The 17,060-nt window shown below is 36.2% G+C and overlaps 1 protein-coding gene across 4 annotated transcripts in view; it reads right to left on the bottom strand.

The window, feature by feature from the left end:
* LOC134538418 (multidrug resistance-associated protein 1-like) overlaps nucleotides 1-17,060 on the bottom strand; it is a 190,034-nt gene that overhangs the window by 58,710 nt on the left and 114,264 nt on the right. The window contains exon 15 of one of the 4 annotated variants that reach the window (XM_063379724.1): nucleotides 2,726-2,946. The exons of the other annotated variants lie outside the window; for them this stretch is intronic. Coding sequence (XP_063235794.1) covers nucleotides 2,726-2,946 — 221 coding nt within the window. The remainder of the gene's footprint in view (nucleotides 1-2,725; nucleotides 2,947-17,060) is intronic. 4 annotated transcript variants of the gene reach the window in all.

Raw genomic sequence — 17,060 nt, 5'->3', positions numbered from 1 at the left:
GTGGAAATAACAATATTTGAAAGTAAAAAAATGATCATTACATTTTTAATAGATTTACTATCAAATCTGTTATAATTTATAGTATAAATTCTAAACTTCATCTAAAACTTTGGCTGAAACAAGTTTTTTTAAACAAATTATTACAGTAAAAACATGGGTTGAAATTTTAAAAAATTAAAAATTTCTTAGTATCAAAATTATTCAAATTTATTTTAAAACAACTTAATATTATCTTAAACCTTGTTGCAAAGAAAATTTTTATACGCCACGTTATTAGTGCAAGGGATAAAAAATAGTGTTTGAAAGTTAAAACAATTATATAGTACCTGATTTGGCATATAATATGAAATTCATTCTAAGTTATTCAATGGTGGCTACAATGAATTAAAAATAGTCAATATTTTCACTGTGTGGAAAAAGAGAAAATATTTAATCAAAAATTTTGTAATATCGGAGAACATAAATATGATAGGTACATTAAGTTTCTATAATGTTCCAGAATTTTATAGAAGTTTCCAAAATATTTTCAGAAGAAATGGGTACTTCTAAATCTACTTACGCCTGTAGGCTGTGCCAAAAGGATTTTTTTTTTTTTTTTTTTTTTTCATTTTAGTCATACAAGAATGATCAGGGTACAGATTTTGAAATAATTTTGTTTAATAGAATTAATTTTTATGCTATAGTTACACAAAAAAAATTCAAAAATATTCTAACAATAATACCTACTTTTTGAAAGTTCTCATGTTCATACTAAAAGGATTTACTTTCCAGAATATATCAAGGTCTAACATCAGTAACTTGAACACACCTATAACTCTTACATACAATTCAAACCAAGATTGTATACTTGACTTCATCTATCAAAAGTACAAAGTTTGTGCAAAGTACAGCTAAGGCCAAAATGTAAAATAAAAAGAATTGACTACTATACAATGTGCATTGTAGAATGATGTCGATGTCAGTCTGATTAATCTTACAGAGTGGTATACTGCAACAAATATTTCTGGAATAGTATTGGATCAGGGACCAAGTGAAAGTCAAAGGGGCTTAAATGAGGTGGATGGTAGAGCACTTTCAGACCTTCTAACGACCCAACAACCAAATCACAGCTTGTTCGAAGTGCACTTGATCATTGTCTTGCAAAATTTTTGATGGGTTCTGGCCATAAGTATGCCTATTTCTATCTCAATGCTGGTCAAAGGTTGTGTTCCCAAAAAATTTCTTAGTACTGTGTACTGTAGTATAGCCTGTGTTAGAATAAAACCATCACAATCATCCACGAAAATAACCATTGCAGTCCCATTGCTAGGGTTCTGATGAAATTTCCAAATTTCCTGGTGACCCGCAAAAGGCTCATAAAGGCGAGTATTTCAGTTTTGTTGCAAACAATCTCACCAATTCCTCCAGCTAAATATTGCACGTGAAAGTATCTCTTCACTTGCTTGTATCGTTCCATGCTGGTACAAGAGGTGTTGTCTCTGATTAATTCCCAGGTTACGATTACCTACCTTTTCTCATGGTCGTACAATTTTTTTTCGCATTTCCAAGTGTTCCTTCACAATGTGTGCCACAGACTCACAAATTGTATGGCTATGATGCATCTCTAGTAACGCATACATCTAACAGCAGAAAACATTTAAAAACTTTCAGTAAAATTATATAATCATGGCTCATCTTTCACATTTTTAGGCTTCTCACAGACAATTTCCCAGCGCCCGGCTTCTGTTCTGTGCAGAAAAGCATGGTTATGTCACCTTTGGCAATCTGGATTTTTAGCTTACTTCACTGTTGAGATTACAAAATCACCAAGAGTAAACCACACAAAACACTAACCAGGAGTCATATTCATCAAATGTGCACAGGTTCTTGCAGTCGGTAGGAAGAACTTGTATGTTGTAAGGTATGCATCCAACTTACGTGTTGCGAAAGCAGCATAATAACTTTGCACTGGACTGTATATATCTGATCCTACTAATCTCAACCCTCGTTGAAGTTAATTTCACCACAAAAATAATTTTTAACTTGAGTATTAGCAAAAAAGACAACGGCATTCACAAAAAAATATGTGCGTAAACACCACCATTCTCTCAAATCTGCATATGGAATGTTTAAAAAATACCATCCCATACATTTTAAGGGTTACACAACTGGACAAGCACAAACCACCACACAATGTACGCTCGGAACTCTGCCAGTGAAGCGCTAGAGTGTGGTGTGTGCTGGGTTGTTAAATGATAAGGAACAAGACAGATGGAAAGACAGCACACACTCCTCTAGCACACCTGACATTCCACCTGCAATTCGCAGGGATGTTGGCATTAACTGCCCAAAGTTTCTCGCATCTGGCACGCGTCTTGTTGGGAAACGTTCCAGGTACAATTTTACGCTGCCCTTGAATTGCCGCCCGCAAGCATGTGAAGCATGTCGGCCTCCTCGTGATTCACGTGCGGAGATCCACAGCACAGATGACGGCAGCTCTGTGAACTGCGCTTTATGTCATTTGATGGAAAGCACCCTCTAGTGCTTCTCTAGTTGAGTTCTGAGCACTACATGCAGTGTGAATCTTGCTTGAGTTCTACCACTAATTCTGAGACACAATTTGTACCACGTGTGTACATATGTACATGAAGTGAATATAAAGTGGTACTAGCTAACCAGAATACCTTTACACTGAATCATGAAGTGCCACAAGCCCACGAATAAGTCTTCACTTGACCTGACATACCTTGAATATGTTACCAGCACACATTTGTAACGTGCGAGGAAGCGTCGAGTCCACAGAGTTGACGTCAGACGAGAACCTGCTGAGTATTCGACCTATCGGGGTCGTGTCAAACATGGATTGGGGCAAGCGCATCACGTTCGACAGCAACCTGCGGTAGAGGGCTTGGGAAGCGTTCAGACAGCCAATTTCAAGGGTGATGCTGGCTGCTAACACGCTTAGAACTGCAAGAGAACAGCCCGGCAACGATCACACCACAGTCCGCGATACAAACACTGAACTCCTTCCACAGGATCTCTCTTGATTACCAATATTGTACAACTGTTATACTAACCTTAAGGATGAAAAATATGTAAATAAGCTTATGTATACAACACATTTTTAATGCACATTAATTTTAAGTGTAGGATGTATCAGACCAATCGGATCTTAAGTTCCACGAATAATAATGTGCAGCTATGCAGGGATCAAAATATTTTCAATGGCCACTTTCAGAATTTGCACTTCTCGAATTACAGCCCATTGAGCAATTCCTCCACGAAGAATAAAACAAGCTAGAGTCCCGGCACAAACAGGTACCATGTCCGCTACACAACTGTTAGAGAGACTTCTTTAAACATTTTGGCAGTACTGTTCATGGTTAGAAAAATAAAGATAAAATATATAAACAATACAATACCTGCTAATCTATACTCATTTAAAACTTTTTCATCCCCGAGTTCACTGAACATATAGCCAAAGGCGATATTACACGTGTTAAGTAGTAAAGAAGCCACAATTACTCTCAGTTTTGAGTGTGACTGTTTTGCCATAAAATTGGGTAGTTCTTAGTTTAATTTTTAAGTAAAACTTGACCCTTTGGTATCATATTTCATGAACTTGGAGCATTATAGTGACTACTCTTTGTTAACTCTTGCCTGACAATGTCACAAAATACACATGATTAAAAAATATGTTTACTGGTTACTAACCAAGTCAAAAACAGCATACAAAAATCCTTGTTAGTAGATAGAGAGGCATGGGCATAAATAAAAGATTTTTTTCCAGCATGTAACAATTTAATTGAACGTTATAATCTTAGATAGTGTGTGAATATGATACGTATTTCAAACATATCTTATGGTATGCTTCGTACCCTCTTGTTCGATCAAAAATTAAGGAGTTTTAAGGACAATATTACTTCATTGCCTTCGTCACTATCAAGAGGTTGAAAACAATTTGTAACATCACAAATCCCTATAAGAAAATAACAATATTAAATAGCTGAAGTAAAAAATTTAATCCAAAAGTTAGTTCAATTGTTACAGATGAGCCCCTATTGTCCAGATTTATCTATAGAACATACATCTAACCCAAACATAGTGTCGGCTGAAATTTGTAGCCCAAAAATTTACTTTCATCACAAATTACATTTACTTCATAATTTCCGAGTTAGACAGTAAAATGTGCCCTTCATAGTATAAAGGTGAAATACAAAATACAAAAAAAAATTCAAAAGGTTTTTTATACATAAATTGTAATCACTTGGCCCGAAATTCACCAAATTCACTGCGCAAAAGTCAGAAACAAAAGAACATTAAAATACCTACATTTATCTATTACTTGTACGCTATCAGTATTTACTAAGGAGATTTTAAGGATACTTAGTGAAATCAAAGGACTTTAAAGGGCCCTAATTTAATTAAAGATAAATTAATGACTTTTTAAGGATATCAGCGAGGTTTACAAACCCTCCATGGTGTCTACAAATACATGGTTAACCACATTTAGGACTTTTTCAAGACCTTTTTTAAACCAAAGAGTAGTTTTTTTATAAATTTTATAAGAAAAATTTAACATAAGTAAATGTAATACTAAACAGAACTACCATTTGCAATAACGTGCTGATTTTTAAGATATAAAGTTAAGCCCTTTTCAGAGATAATCCCCACACAATTTAAGTAAACAGTTGCCAAATATTTAAATCTAATGTGCAACTATAAACTGAAGTTAGGTGTCCAAAAACAAAATGCAACTTAGCAAAATGCTGTTGGAAATTAAAGTTTCATGGTTTCCAGCACCATTGCCGTTTATTTAGGGACTTTCTCGTGCCTTGCGTGACCTGCAGACAGCCTGCATCAGCAGATGAAGCCGAGTGATGCAGCAGCAGTGGGCCACTTACTTCAGACGGGTCCTAACATCATGGAGAAGGGCCTTACAGGGGACCTGGGACCCCCTAATGAAAAAGCCAGAACATTTTTAATTTTAAAATAAACTCTCGAAAGCAATGTTTTCAAGCCAACCTGGAATTTAAATTTTTCTCTGTTATCGTTTCTAATTTAACTCAACTTGGGTTAGTTTCATTAATGCCACCGATAAAATTCCAGTGAAATCGCGTCATACGAGGAATTAAAATCTGTGAAAAGTTTATATTTGTATGAAATCATGAAAACTCAATTGAAATCGAAATGTATTGTTCAGCACTTTAAATTAGATGTTAATAAAAATACAATTATTTTTTTTTTGTTTTCTCATTAACACCCTTATTTTTCACAGAAAAAAATGGGCAAACAAGCATCATAAAAATGAAAATGGCTGGCGTGGGGCCCTGCTAGGTGCAGGTAAGGTTAATTCTACAAGGGGGTTAAGGAAAATCAATGTTCGAAGTTAGGCAAACTACATGGTTCTGCAGCTAGATAACAGTGGCATTCAACCAATTTTAAAATTGAAATATTAAATATACGCTAAATCTTCCAATACTTTTAATTTTTGAATTACAAATACCTAAAATTTATCACTTAGTGGTTTTGAAATATGCTTAGTGTTGTTTTATGTTTGTGTGCTAAAGTCGGTCTAGTAGAAAGTACCGATGCTAACATTAGAATATTAACTGCTTCCTCACAAGGGAAAAAAAAATGCAACAGAAAGATCACGAAGATGAACAAAAATAATATATAGACACATATATATACATACATTTAAAGCAAACATAATTAAAATGTACAAAAAACCAGTTTAGAAACTATATATCCTGTATCCAAACAAAAAACCTTTAGAAATACAGCGAAACCCTGTTAAAAAAAATCCTGGTAATACAAAGTATTTACGCAGTCCCTAGAAATTACATAGGAGTTATAGTGCTACATAATTTGTTTAATACAATAGTATGGTTATCATGTAATCTAAAGTTGTTTTTGTTCCAAAGATGAAAAAACTGCATGAAGTAAAAGATGGTTATTACAAATACTCCAGAATAATGTAAAAAAACAACGTGAATTTCAACCAAAATAATACTGATGCTATTGCTTTGGTTCACTGTAGGTTGGGGATAAAAGTTTAGAAATTTTATTATTCCAAAATGATGGTAATATTCATTTTTTTTTTTTTTTTTTTTTAGGAAATTTATAAACCTTTTGTTTATCTGTCTTAAATCCTTTAAAAAGTAGTACAGTATAAAAAAGTAATTTTTTTAAAGCCACATATGTAGCCATCCTAAAATTGTATTTTACAATTCCTAAAAAAAAGTACATATGTTGCTGTCCAAAATTGGATGCAAGTTTCCTTGGAGAATATTCTTTTTCTTTTTATTTTTATTATGTGTTTTATGCATTTCCTAAACAAGAAACATATTTTTAATTTAATTTGAATTTTATTGATAAATTATTTTAAAATTGTGATAAATTTTTTTAATAGTATGTGGTTAATATAAACCTTTTTATTGCAAAGTGACCAAAATTATGGTCCCTTCAGGTTTGAATTGAGGCTTGACTGTACTCAAAAAATAAATACCCTTTTACCCCGCCATACTGTGCCATAATATTCATATATTCTTCCTTTAAAGGGTTATTCATTACAATTTTCTGCAAATTAAAATCACTAAGCCATTCAGTTTTCTCTCGTTCACATGGTAGTAAGTTCCGCCATTGCTACACCAGCGCACCATGAGACAGAAACTTTCCCTGTGCCAAACTCGCCCATGAGAAAACCAGTTTACTTCCTAACCTGAAGCTGCCCGGCTTGCCCTGCCTGTTGCCCCCGTGAGTCGCAGGATAGGCACTCAAGCGACCCGCACCAGTGAACTCGTAGACTCGCTAGTCTGGCAGTCTGTGTAGGGTACTGTGATGGTGGTGGTGCAGTAATGAAGGAGACTGGCAGAGTGCAGAGTCTTTAAAAAAAAAACCACAAAATAATATCTATATTTTTTTTTAAAGTTTTTCGAACTTTGGCAACAAACAAAAGTGTGTCTGTGAACAAAACCGCAGACTTCACCACTGAATTCATAGATATATTAATAAGCTGTGTTCTTAATGCAAATGAAAATAATACAAAGAAACTGGGAAACTTGTTACGCCAGAAAGGACAACAAAGTGTCAGCTTCCTGTTTCGAAAGCATGTGATGGTTTTGTAAAATCCTTGGGATTCTATAGGACTGTGTACTGCAAAAAATTACTTAGAGAGTTTTTATTGAAATATTACCTTGCACTGACAAATTGTAATCATAACCAATACATACAAAAATAATTTGACTGGCATTATGCACACACGTAATGAAATGACTTGAATGAGTACTGACGTCTGTAATTTTGTTTTTGTTTCCAGTACACATTTTAGTTATAAACATCACACGTAAAATACTATTTGCTGTGAATCTTCCAACAGTTATTTAACCAGATTAACTGCAATGGTATACAGGAAAAAAATTTGCCTACTGATAATCGCCCTTTCATCAATGTGGTTTGTACCGATTGTTGTCAATTGAAAAATTGTGAGTAGGAGCGTGGGATGCATTGATCTTGGGAAGTAATATGTGCTTCATTATTATAGATGTTGGTAAGAGTTAACAATAAGTAGTAAAACAAAACTTAGCATGGCCATCATCAGCTCCTACTCAATCACTGATTATTCAAATTATTGAATTTAAAGCCATTAAAAATGTTTGACATACCATAGTGTCAAAAAGTACTTACCTGATGGGGTTAAAATTTATTATTAGAAACCATATAACCGACTTAAAAACTTTAGTTAAGAAAGAAATGTCCGTATGAAATTCACACATTAAAAGTTTATGTGAATGTACAATATAATTTTAAAGTAACTAACTTACAACAATTGGTGCATTGCCTCAAATATAATAATGACACATGCTTGTCTAAAATTATCACCTTTTAAAGCATTAAATAATGCTAAATGGTGGTGAGAATAAACACTATAAAGATGGCACTCTGTATGGAAATTGTAAATAGTGTAACAACTAGTAAACTACTACAATAGCATTCTTCATGTGATTATCACCTTTACACAAAAGCCCGCCCCCAGCAGATACATATATTTACATAGAAGTCTTCAAAACAATTTGTTAAAAAAACTGTACCGAATATGACTGATATGTAGTACTTTAATGCATAAGCAAATTATAGTATATTAAAATACTAAAAAAATTGTGTAATATTCTCTAGTATACAATTTTCAAACCTTATAAAACTTAAACAGAGCTATATTAACTGTTTGTATATTTTAAAAAGTTTGTATATTTTAAAATATTTTAAACAGAGCTATATTAACTGTTTGTATATTTTAAAAAGATAAGTTTCATCAACCACTCCAAGGCCATACATCACACAGAAAACCATGCCAAAAAATAACCACTCCAGGTTAAAAATTAGGAGACTACCACAAAACCATTCTTAATATAAATGCTCTTAAAAGTCAAAAATGCATTCTATAAATATGCAATACTACTATTTGATTGTACATTCCTACATACAAGCCATTCACAGTGTAATATTACTAAAAATACTTAAAATGTGTAACATTTTTCGTAACTGCTCAACTTCATTCCTGACTTTTCATTACCATTTTCTTCAAGTTCCATAGCAATACAGTAGAACTGATTAACTGGGGTAATTGGGAGGGCGGGGGTGTCAGCACGGATAAGCGAAAATCACGTATACTTGAATTCAAATGTATTTAGGTTATACATAATACAGCACAATTTTGTACGTTATTTATACAAAACAAATGTGCAAGTTTTACTGACACGAAGGGCAGGAAGTGACTCTAGGAAGGAAGGCCAGTTGTTCCGTTCTTGTAATCCAGCTTAATCCCGGACTAGTATTTTTCTCACAGGCAATTCTAGTCTGTTTCTTTGTCCATTCATTTCTACTTTTAATACATAGTTTCTAGTTTTACTCATTTCTTGACCCTTCCCTAATGCGGGCTTAGTTCTCCCCCCAAAAAAACATGCTTAATTTTTAAATGAGAACCTGGCTAACCGAATGCCTGGTTAATCAGGTTACGGATAATCAAGGTTCTACTGTACATAAACTAATTTACTAATTTAATATATATGTTTGTTTGTTTGTCTGTCTGTTCCACATTCCTAAACTATTCATTCAGTTGTAATTTGCACACTGTCTAGATGAAATTTTGAACAATTTTGGAAAACCACCCCCATTCCCACCACTTAAAACAGAACTTTTGACACAATATGATGAAATTATGTGGGAAATTACTGCCTTCAACTAATGTATAAAAAAAAAAAAAAGGGAAAAAGTAAAAAAAACAACTCTCAATCCTCTTTCCCACCGTTGGTACTGCTTGATGAAAATTTGCATACACATGTTCAAAATAAGACAAAAATTACGGTTCAATATATAATTTGGAAAAAAAGAAGTGCACGGTCACTGCTTACATAAGATTTTCAAACCCCATCTTATACCTTTTTTTAATCCCTTAAAGTATAATGTTGGTACATATAAAGGAAATAAGCATAATTATTTTTAAAGATTGTCAATAAATTGACATAGACCGGGGCTATGCCCTCTCTCAAGCGTGATGCGCCTCGCCCATTTCAACCAACCCCCTTATCTTCCCTTCAACACCCTCCATTTCGAACTTCCCGCTGGCAACGTACGTACGTGTGCGCGTGTGTTAACACACCAAGAACTACAGCAAGAGGGTGCCTCATCAAAGTATACTAACTACCTAGCAATAATTTTAAATAAAATGTAACTTCTTACTTCCCGTGGTGCAATCTTTATTTTTTCAGACACTAGCTCGAGAAGAGAACTGAACTGAACTGAACACAAAAAAAAACTAACACATTCTAGCAAGAGTTACATACTTATTGTATGCAGGTAGTGTTGCGTCAATTCCTATGCCCCTGATGCCAATCACATTCCAGGAAGGATTCACACTTCAATAATTTTGGAATCAAAGCTAGTCAATTAATTGCCTATAGCATAATTTTAGAATTTGAAGTATCTAGTTTTATTAGAGGTACCAAAGTGAACTCGTCAGTGACTCGTTCTTTAGGTGGTCCCCAAGAGCCCATTCTATTTCAGGGTCTTTCAAAAACTCTACGAGTTTAGATTTTTAAGATACAATTTTGGCTGCAACAGACTCAAGACTTGCAATATTAATGCAAACCTGTTACATGTTTTTGTATGTGAAAAATACCTATGTTTTAGTTTTGGAGGAATGTACTGTTTTAACGTAAGTACGTTTACGGCATGATTCGGAGACAACCTAACAGTTTTTTCAGCTTGGTGCCGAAGCACTGGCGAGCAACCTCGATGGACATCACTCCCACCAGACACTCATCACCGCCACCTGAGACAAGACGCTCCGGCAACTCTGCTCAATCACTCACCCCCTTCAATCTGTTTTCGTAAGAGTTTATCCCCAGAGCTTACCTGCTTCAATAATATCTCAGTAATCAGTTCGCCGGAGTTCTGAAACTAACGTGCAACTAGTCTCTGGCCACAAGGTGGCTGGACTTCACTTAAACCGGTCGTGCTGCCAGGCATGTTAACAGTTTAACTGTATTGGTTGTTAATATATGAGGGGACGTTTACTAAAGTTCCAATACCGAATTTACTGTGTTTTCATTTATGAACTGACCACATGTGTACCTCCGACTGTAGGCCGACGTGTGGGACGCCAGAAGAGCCCACTTGGTTCAATAATTCAGCGTGCCGGACCCTGAGAGCGAGCTGGGATCAGGTTTTTGTGGTAGGCATGTTAAGGGGGATGAGAGTCATGATTCCACATAGGCAACGCAGGGTGGCCACTACATTTGTGATAAAAAAATTCCAGGTTTTTTCCAGGTTTTTCCAGGTATTTTCAAGATTTTCCAGGTTTTGCAATATATATACAAAATGACATGTTTTTATTTATGTAATACATTATACAAAGCACACATTTTAAAACACGGAACTGTATAGTACTAAATATAAAACAAAAATGCACAAAATGTGATACATACCCAACTAAAAAAACAGGTGGCAGTTTACTAAATATATATTTGCCACATAACTTTAACCTTTTTTGTGTTTAAAATTTCTTCGTCTATGAGAGCGGTCTGTTTTAAGGCATCACTCATTATTTTGACTCTTTTTGCCTTGGTTCTTTTCTGTTTTTTTTTTTTTGAACCAAATATATTTTGTATATTTTGTACGTATTAAACAGGGCACAACACTGGCCGGCTGGTGGTTGTTTTCATTCAAAACGTGGCTAAAGAACTTGCATGGATCAAGCTGAAAACATCAGGCTATACGTGTAAGTTATAAGGAATCTTATTAGTGTCATGAATTGAGATATGTTTTTCGAGTAGATATATACACATCGACCTACCGGATGCTCGCCCGCGTCTTGTTTTAACTGTCGCAGCGATGTTTATTTTGACAGCTCAAGCAATTATCTTTTCCCGTGAGTTGATAGAAAAAGGTCGCTTCACACAGCATAAAAAAAGGAGCTACGCCACTTATTCCCCACGCAGGAAACACACTGGCTGCTGTCTGTCATCCCCCGCATTTCCCCCTTCATTTCTTCTAACATTCCACGTCCCGCCTCTCGCGCGAGCAATAACGAAGCGATGTAGCAGTTGCACCACGCATTGGGTCGTGTTTATGCTTTGCTGGTGACCGCAGGAGGTCCAACATGCTTTTATTCGGTATATATGATCTTTCATTGCGTTTTTTTAATAATATTTTTTTCTGTTTTTCACATTTTGGTCAAAATTTCCAATTTTTTTATGGTTCCCGAGAATGTACTCGTAAAATCACTGCTTCGTTAAATCCGGTGTTCGTGAAATCGGGGTTCTGGTGTACATAATAATTATATGTTTAGTATTATTATTTTACAAATTGTAAGTGGACATAGCATTACCGACGTTAAAGGTAAGTTAATGCGGAAGGTTTATCGGCCGGCCTCAACACGCTGAGAATATTTATAAAAAAAAAACGTGTTGTGTCGTTAGTTACTGGACATATTTGACAGTTTATTGATAAGCGATGGATTACAAGACGTCGTAGTTTATAACACCGCTAAACCATTGGAAGCTACTAGTATAAATTAAAGTACTAATAAAACTTTGTTACAGGAAGTGTGAGCTTCATCCTGTGCAGGTTGAGTGGAAACAAAATTCTGTAACTTGCAGGTTTCTTGATTGGTTAACTTATTTATAACTCTATTGTAATTCTTAGATTTGGCATGGCTTGTAAATGCTCCCCTACCCATCGTATCGATCTTGAAACTTTTATTGCATATCTTGCATCTCGCACAAGTTCTGTCTTTCGCATCCTCAGTAGCCCATGGAACCTCAAGACTCATAACGACAGGAATACCTAGTAGACATTGCCGCAATAGCTTCCTAACAAACTGCACAGCGTAAGACTAAAACCGCTCGAAGACTTGTACTGAACAGAACAAATTAGAACAACACCCCGTGTTGCACGCCGTAGTGCGGTTCATATTCCCCCTCCCCCTCCGCCTCTTAGTGACGTATTGCGTCTATGAGGAAAGAAGAAACATGACACGCCTGGGAACACTACAGTCGCTGCCAACATGACACTGTACAGATTTGCAGCGTGATTATCAGACGCCGCGATGTACGTCTTATATAAGTTGTGCGCATTTACACCGCAGCATTTGCCCAGGAAAGAAATAAAATTCCAGACAGTTTCCCGGTTTTACCCGGGCCCTTTGAAATTCCCGACATATTCCCGGTTTTTCCCGTTTTCCCGGTTTGGTGGCCACCCTGGCAACGTCACGCCCAAAGAGCTAGAGAATCCGCCGGGACCGTGCCCGTAAGTATATTGGCACCCAGTTACTAGTCACATAATCACAGACGAATTCCCCATTCATATCAAAATATTGGAATCTGAAGGCCATTGGATATGTTTTGGTCTTCTCCATAACAGATAACATTACTGTACTTCTATCACAAACTCTAAGTGCAGGCAGAGTTAAGCCTGAAACAAAATATTCTTTAAAAATTAAAATAGTGTTAAACCTGACCCAGCCTGACAAAATTAGGTAAGCATTAAAAAAATATATATTTAATACATAATGTATATCAGTTAAATAGAGCTTCATTAATACAACAGATGAAATATGACTGATTAGTATCAACTTATTCACATTTGTAACTTACTGATATAATATCCATAAAAATATAAGTATGAAATTTGAATCATTATTTAATTTAATTTATTTAATTTTTAATAATCTTGTTAGTTACTCTTTATAAAACTTTAAAACAGTACATACTCGAGAAAAAAAAGGTTGGCATAGAGACAAATACCATGGAAAATGATTTTACATCCATTGTCATTAGTGACCAATAATGTTTAACGTGGGTGCCTTGTTAATGCAACTGATTTTGTTTGATCATGAAAAGTCACGCAGATCCCACAGTGCTTGGCTTAACAAACCTTGAGTTGCTCTAGGGTGCTTATAGTCGCTCAAATCACGAGAAGTCACACAGTTCCCACAGCGCATGGCGTGGTAAATCCTTGAATTTGTGGCCAACTTTGCCATGGCCAAAAGATTTAAGAGACATTAACCACAGCTCCCATAGGAAATGTGTTTTAATTGGTTAATTTTGTTAGTTATTATTATTGTTCGATTCTAAATTTTAGGTAATTTTTAGTTTATTTCAGTAAGTTAATTTCAGTTAATTTTTAGTTTATTTGACTGGCGCGTAAGTGCTGACCAAAACCACTTTCTAGATATTTTAAGGAAAAGTTGGCAGCCTGGTTCTTATCGTGTTAAGTTTTTAATGCATTTTTAATTTATATTGTTTCAAGAAATTATGTTAATTTTAATGTAATGTATATTTTACGTCGGCCTAAAATACGTGGACAAGTATGAACTATAAAATACGTGTATGAACTTGTGTGCCAATAAAAACTGTTTGCATGTCTTCGCCGTCAGACACGGTAGAAGAGGAGGGGGGTGTGTGAAGAGTGACGTAGTGACGAGTACGACGAGGCATTCGAGAGCACCCGGCTGACTGGTGCGAACGTGTGTGTGTTTGCTACCGCAAGGGCGGTAGCCGTAGTCAGGCCGGGCTGTATGGGAGTGATGGCTAAACTTAAATAACTTTACATAAAAATTTTGTATTTGAAATGCACAAGTCCAGAGTACCGGACGGGGATTTGGTAAGCAGAATTCGTGGCGAACAAGTGCATGTGTGCCCGACCAGCGAGTCCACGAGCCAGGCAAACCTTGAAGTAGCTGCTGGTGGATCGCCAAAAATCCAGTTCTTGGCACTGGGTCAGGAGACCTGGTTTTCGCAGCAACGTCTTCAATGGACACGTAAGTCATCAGCTCCGTCCCCTAAACCCTTGCATTCCCGTGGGTGGAATCAGCTTCTATGTTACATGGTGTCGCAGTTTAACTGTATGAGTGTTGCAACTTTATGTCAACTGGTTGCACGAGGGGACCACCCGAAAACTTGAATTAAATGACATCGTAAGCGAATTTTATGGCCAGTAGAACCACTTTAAGTAAAAGAAAAAAAAACATTTCCCAGAAAGGAAAATATGCAGTACCGTGGCGTGTGGACTATTAGTAGACCCAGGTCAAATCACCAATAAATCTGTATAATATAATTCCGGATTTATATTTAATTGACATAAAATCATTTCCCCATACAGTTCGCACTTTCTTCATTTCTGGCAATGCTGCACAACCAACAATGCCAGTGTGCAATATAAAACTGACGTGCGACGTGCCGTGAGCCCCTCTCTTCTTGTAGCATGTGTGTGGGCCGTGGCAGAAGGGGCGTCGCCAAGGGCGAACGAAGCAGCCAGTTCCCCACCTCCTCCCCCTCCATGCAGGCCGGGTACATACAGCACCACGGTGGCCTGGAGTTCCCAGAAGCAGCCAGCGATTCCGAGAAGCCCACCCTTTCCTACGTCAAACCCAGGGACTCAGAAACCACACAAAATGCCATCCCTTGGTCCTGCTCCAGTTGGTGTCTGGGAGACAACACAAGGCAGCCAAGCCACTTCCAGCTTCGGCAGCAGGCCACCCGCAGAATGTGTCGCAAAGAACGCAGAGAGTGCTGTTACGACCCAAGTGTCCCAACCAAGGCCGTAGTAGCTGAAGAGCGGAGAGTCGTGGAGAGTGAAGGGAACAAGGAGAATAGTGAAAGTTTTCTATGAAATTTTATAAATTGTTACTACTTTAATAAAATTATATGTAACGATGTTGGTTGCATCAACGCTGAAACCAAACTCACCAATTACTACTAATATTAAATAGTAATTTTTTAATATTATGTAAAATAGAAAGTATTCCTATAGCATATATGTAACTTCTGGGATAAAAGAGTATTTCCTGAACATATTCGGTATAAATATCACAGCAAACTATAAAGGCAAAGCTACAATTACTTCAGCAACTGCCAAGGATGATAACCGTTTACATATTAAAATAATAATTTTTAACATAAACAATCAAAATTCTCACCAGTATTTTTGTTGGTTGAGTGCTATAAAAACATGTTCATAGCTTTAAATTCTTCATTGTAAATCTTTCAATCAGAGTAATTAGTCTATCTGCACATTATGGATTTCGGGTTGTAAAAATACCTAATTGTCCATCCTATTTTTTTTCTACTATTCACTATCAGGAATTCACTGTAATACTGAATGTATAAAAAGACACAAACATATATGTATATGTATATGTGTGTGTGTGTGTCTGTGTGTGTGTGTGTGTGTGTGTGTGTGTGTATAAACTAATTGTAATTATAAAATCATAAATAAACTTTTGTTCTTTTTTAAGATAACACCTTAAAAAATTTAATTATAAAACACTTTACGAACAAATGAATAATGGCATTATTCACTAGTCTAAGTTTCTTCCACATTCAAAATTATTTTTCGGTTTTATTCTGCAACAGAGCCTTCAATCTTTCACATAACAAATCAAATTAAATTTTCGGTTGTGGCTTCGGTTTAATACTGCCGCGCCGGTTAAAATCTTCAGACGTAAAAGTAAAAGAAAAGAATGAAGACAGAAAAGTGATTAAGTAGTGTCTTCCTCCCCCTACTGCGAATAGCTGGCAGCCCATAGTATTATCTTAACATTTGTCGCATTCCTCACATCTGATGCAGAGGTTCCGCAGTAAACAATGCTCAAAATTGGTTTGAGTGAAGCAGTTCGTAGGCACGTTGAGCATTTTTTCGAATAAGCTTTTTTCAGCTTGCTAGAAAAACAAACAATTCCCAATGGCTTTTAAAAATTCATGGGTTTCTCATGGTTTTCCTGGAACAGAAATAATTCCCAGCCAATTCAAGGTTCCCGAATTTTCCCAGTCAGGTAGCCACCCTGTCCTAGGATCTGCCCAGCTACAAGCCATAGCAGTAGTAGAAGTGTGTTGATCCTAGACCAGTGTGTAAGCCTAGTGGTATCTTGAATGCAAGAGAGCGATGGGGAATCATACCCTGCACAGACAGTTGCACCTGCTCCAGCCACGTGAGGAGGGGACCGTCACTCGTGGCTATCTTCAGAGTGACTATACTGACGCAAACAACCACTATCAACATGGAGGGTAGGAAAGTGTCACACAACAAAAACCACTCTATTTTTCAAACTTTGAAACAATACATTTGACTTTTGACATTTGATTGTGCTTCAACTCATTAAATCAATACACAGTAGAGTCATTGAATCTTGATGTTATGTTTGATTAATAAATGATAACAGACTGGTTTTGAACTACACATGAATTTTTTTATTAATAAACAGATTAGTTGATTGCTTATCCAGTTTGGTAATCAACATCGTGTCAACTTCCCTGTGGTTTCTCGGTTTTGAAGACACCTTATCAAATCCCTGAGATTTCCCTTTTCTCCAGCTTTTCCCAGTCTGCATTGCATTCTGCTTTGATGTCTGAGCACTTATTAACATTTCACGGGAATGTTGAGACATTCCGACCGACTCTAGCAAATAACGATCCATCTGCAATCCCACGACACAGAATAAGACAAACTTCCAACTCCAAGGTTGACTACGTCTGCATGATTACATGGTAACTGTGTTACGCCATTTTTTCCCTTTAGCT

This window comes from Bacillus rossius, chromosome 13 (assembly GCF_032445375.1).
Source record: "Bacillus rossius redtenbacheri isolate Brsri chromosome 13, Brsri_v3, whole genome shotgun sequence".
NCBI classification, from domain to species: domain Eukaryota; kingdom Metazoa; phylum Arthropoda; class Insecta; order Phasmatodea; family Bacillidae; genus Bacillus; species Bacillus rossius.
This window is presented reverse-complemented; position numbering and strand designations above follow the sequence as displayed.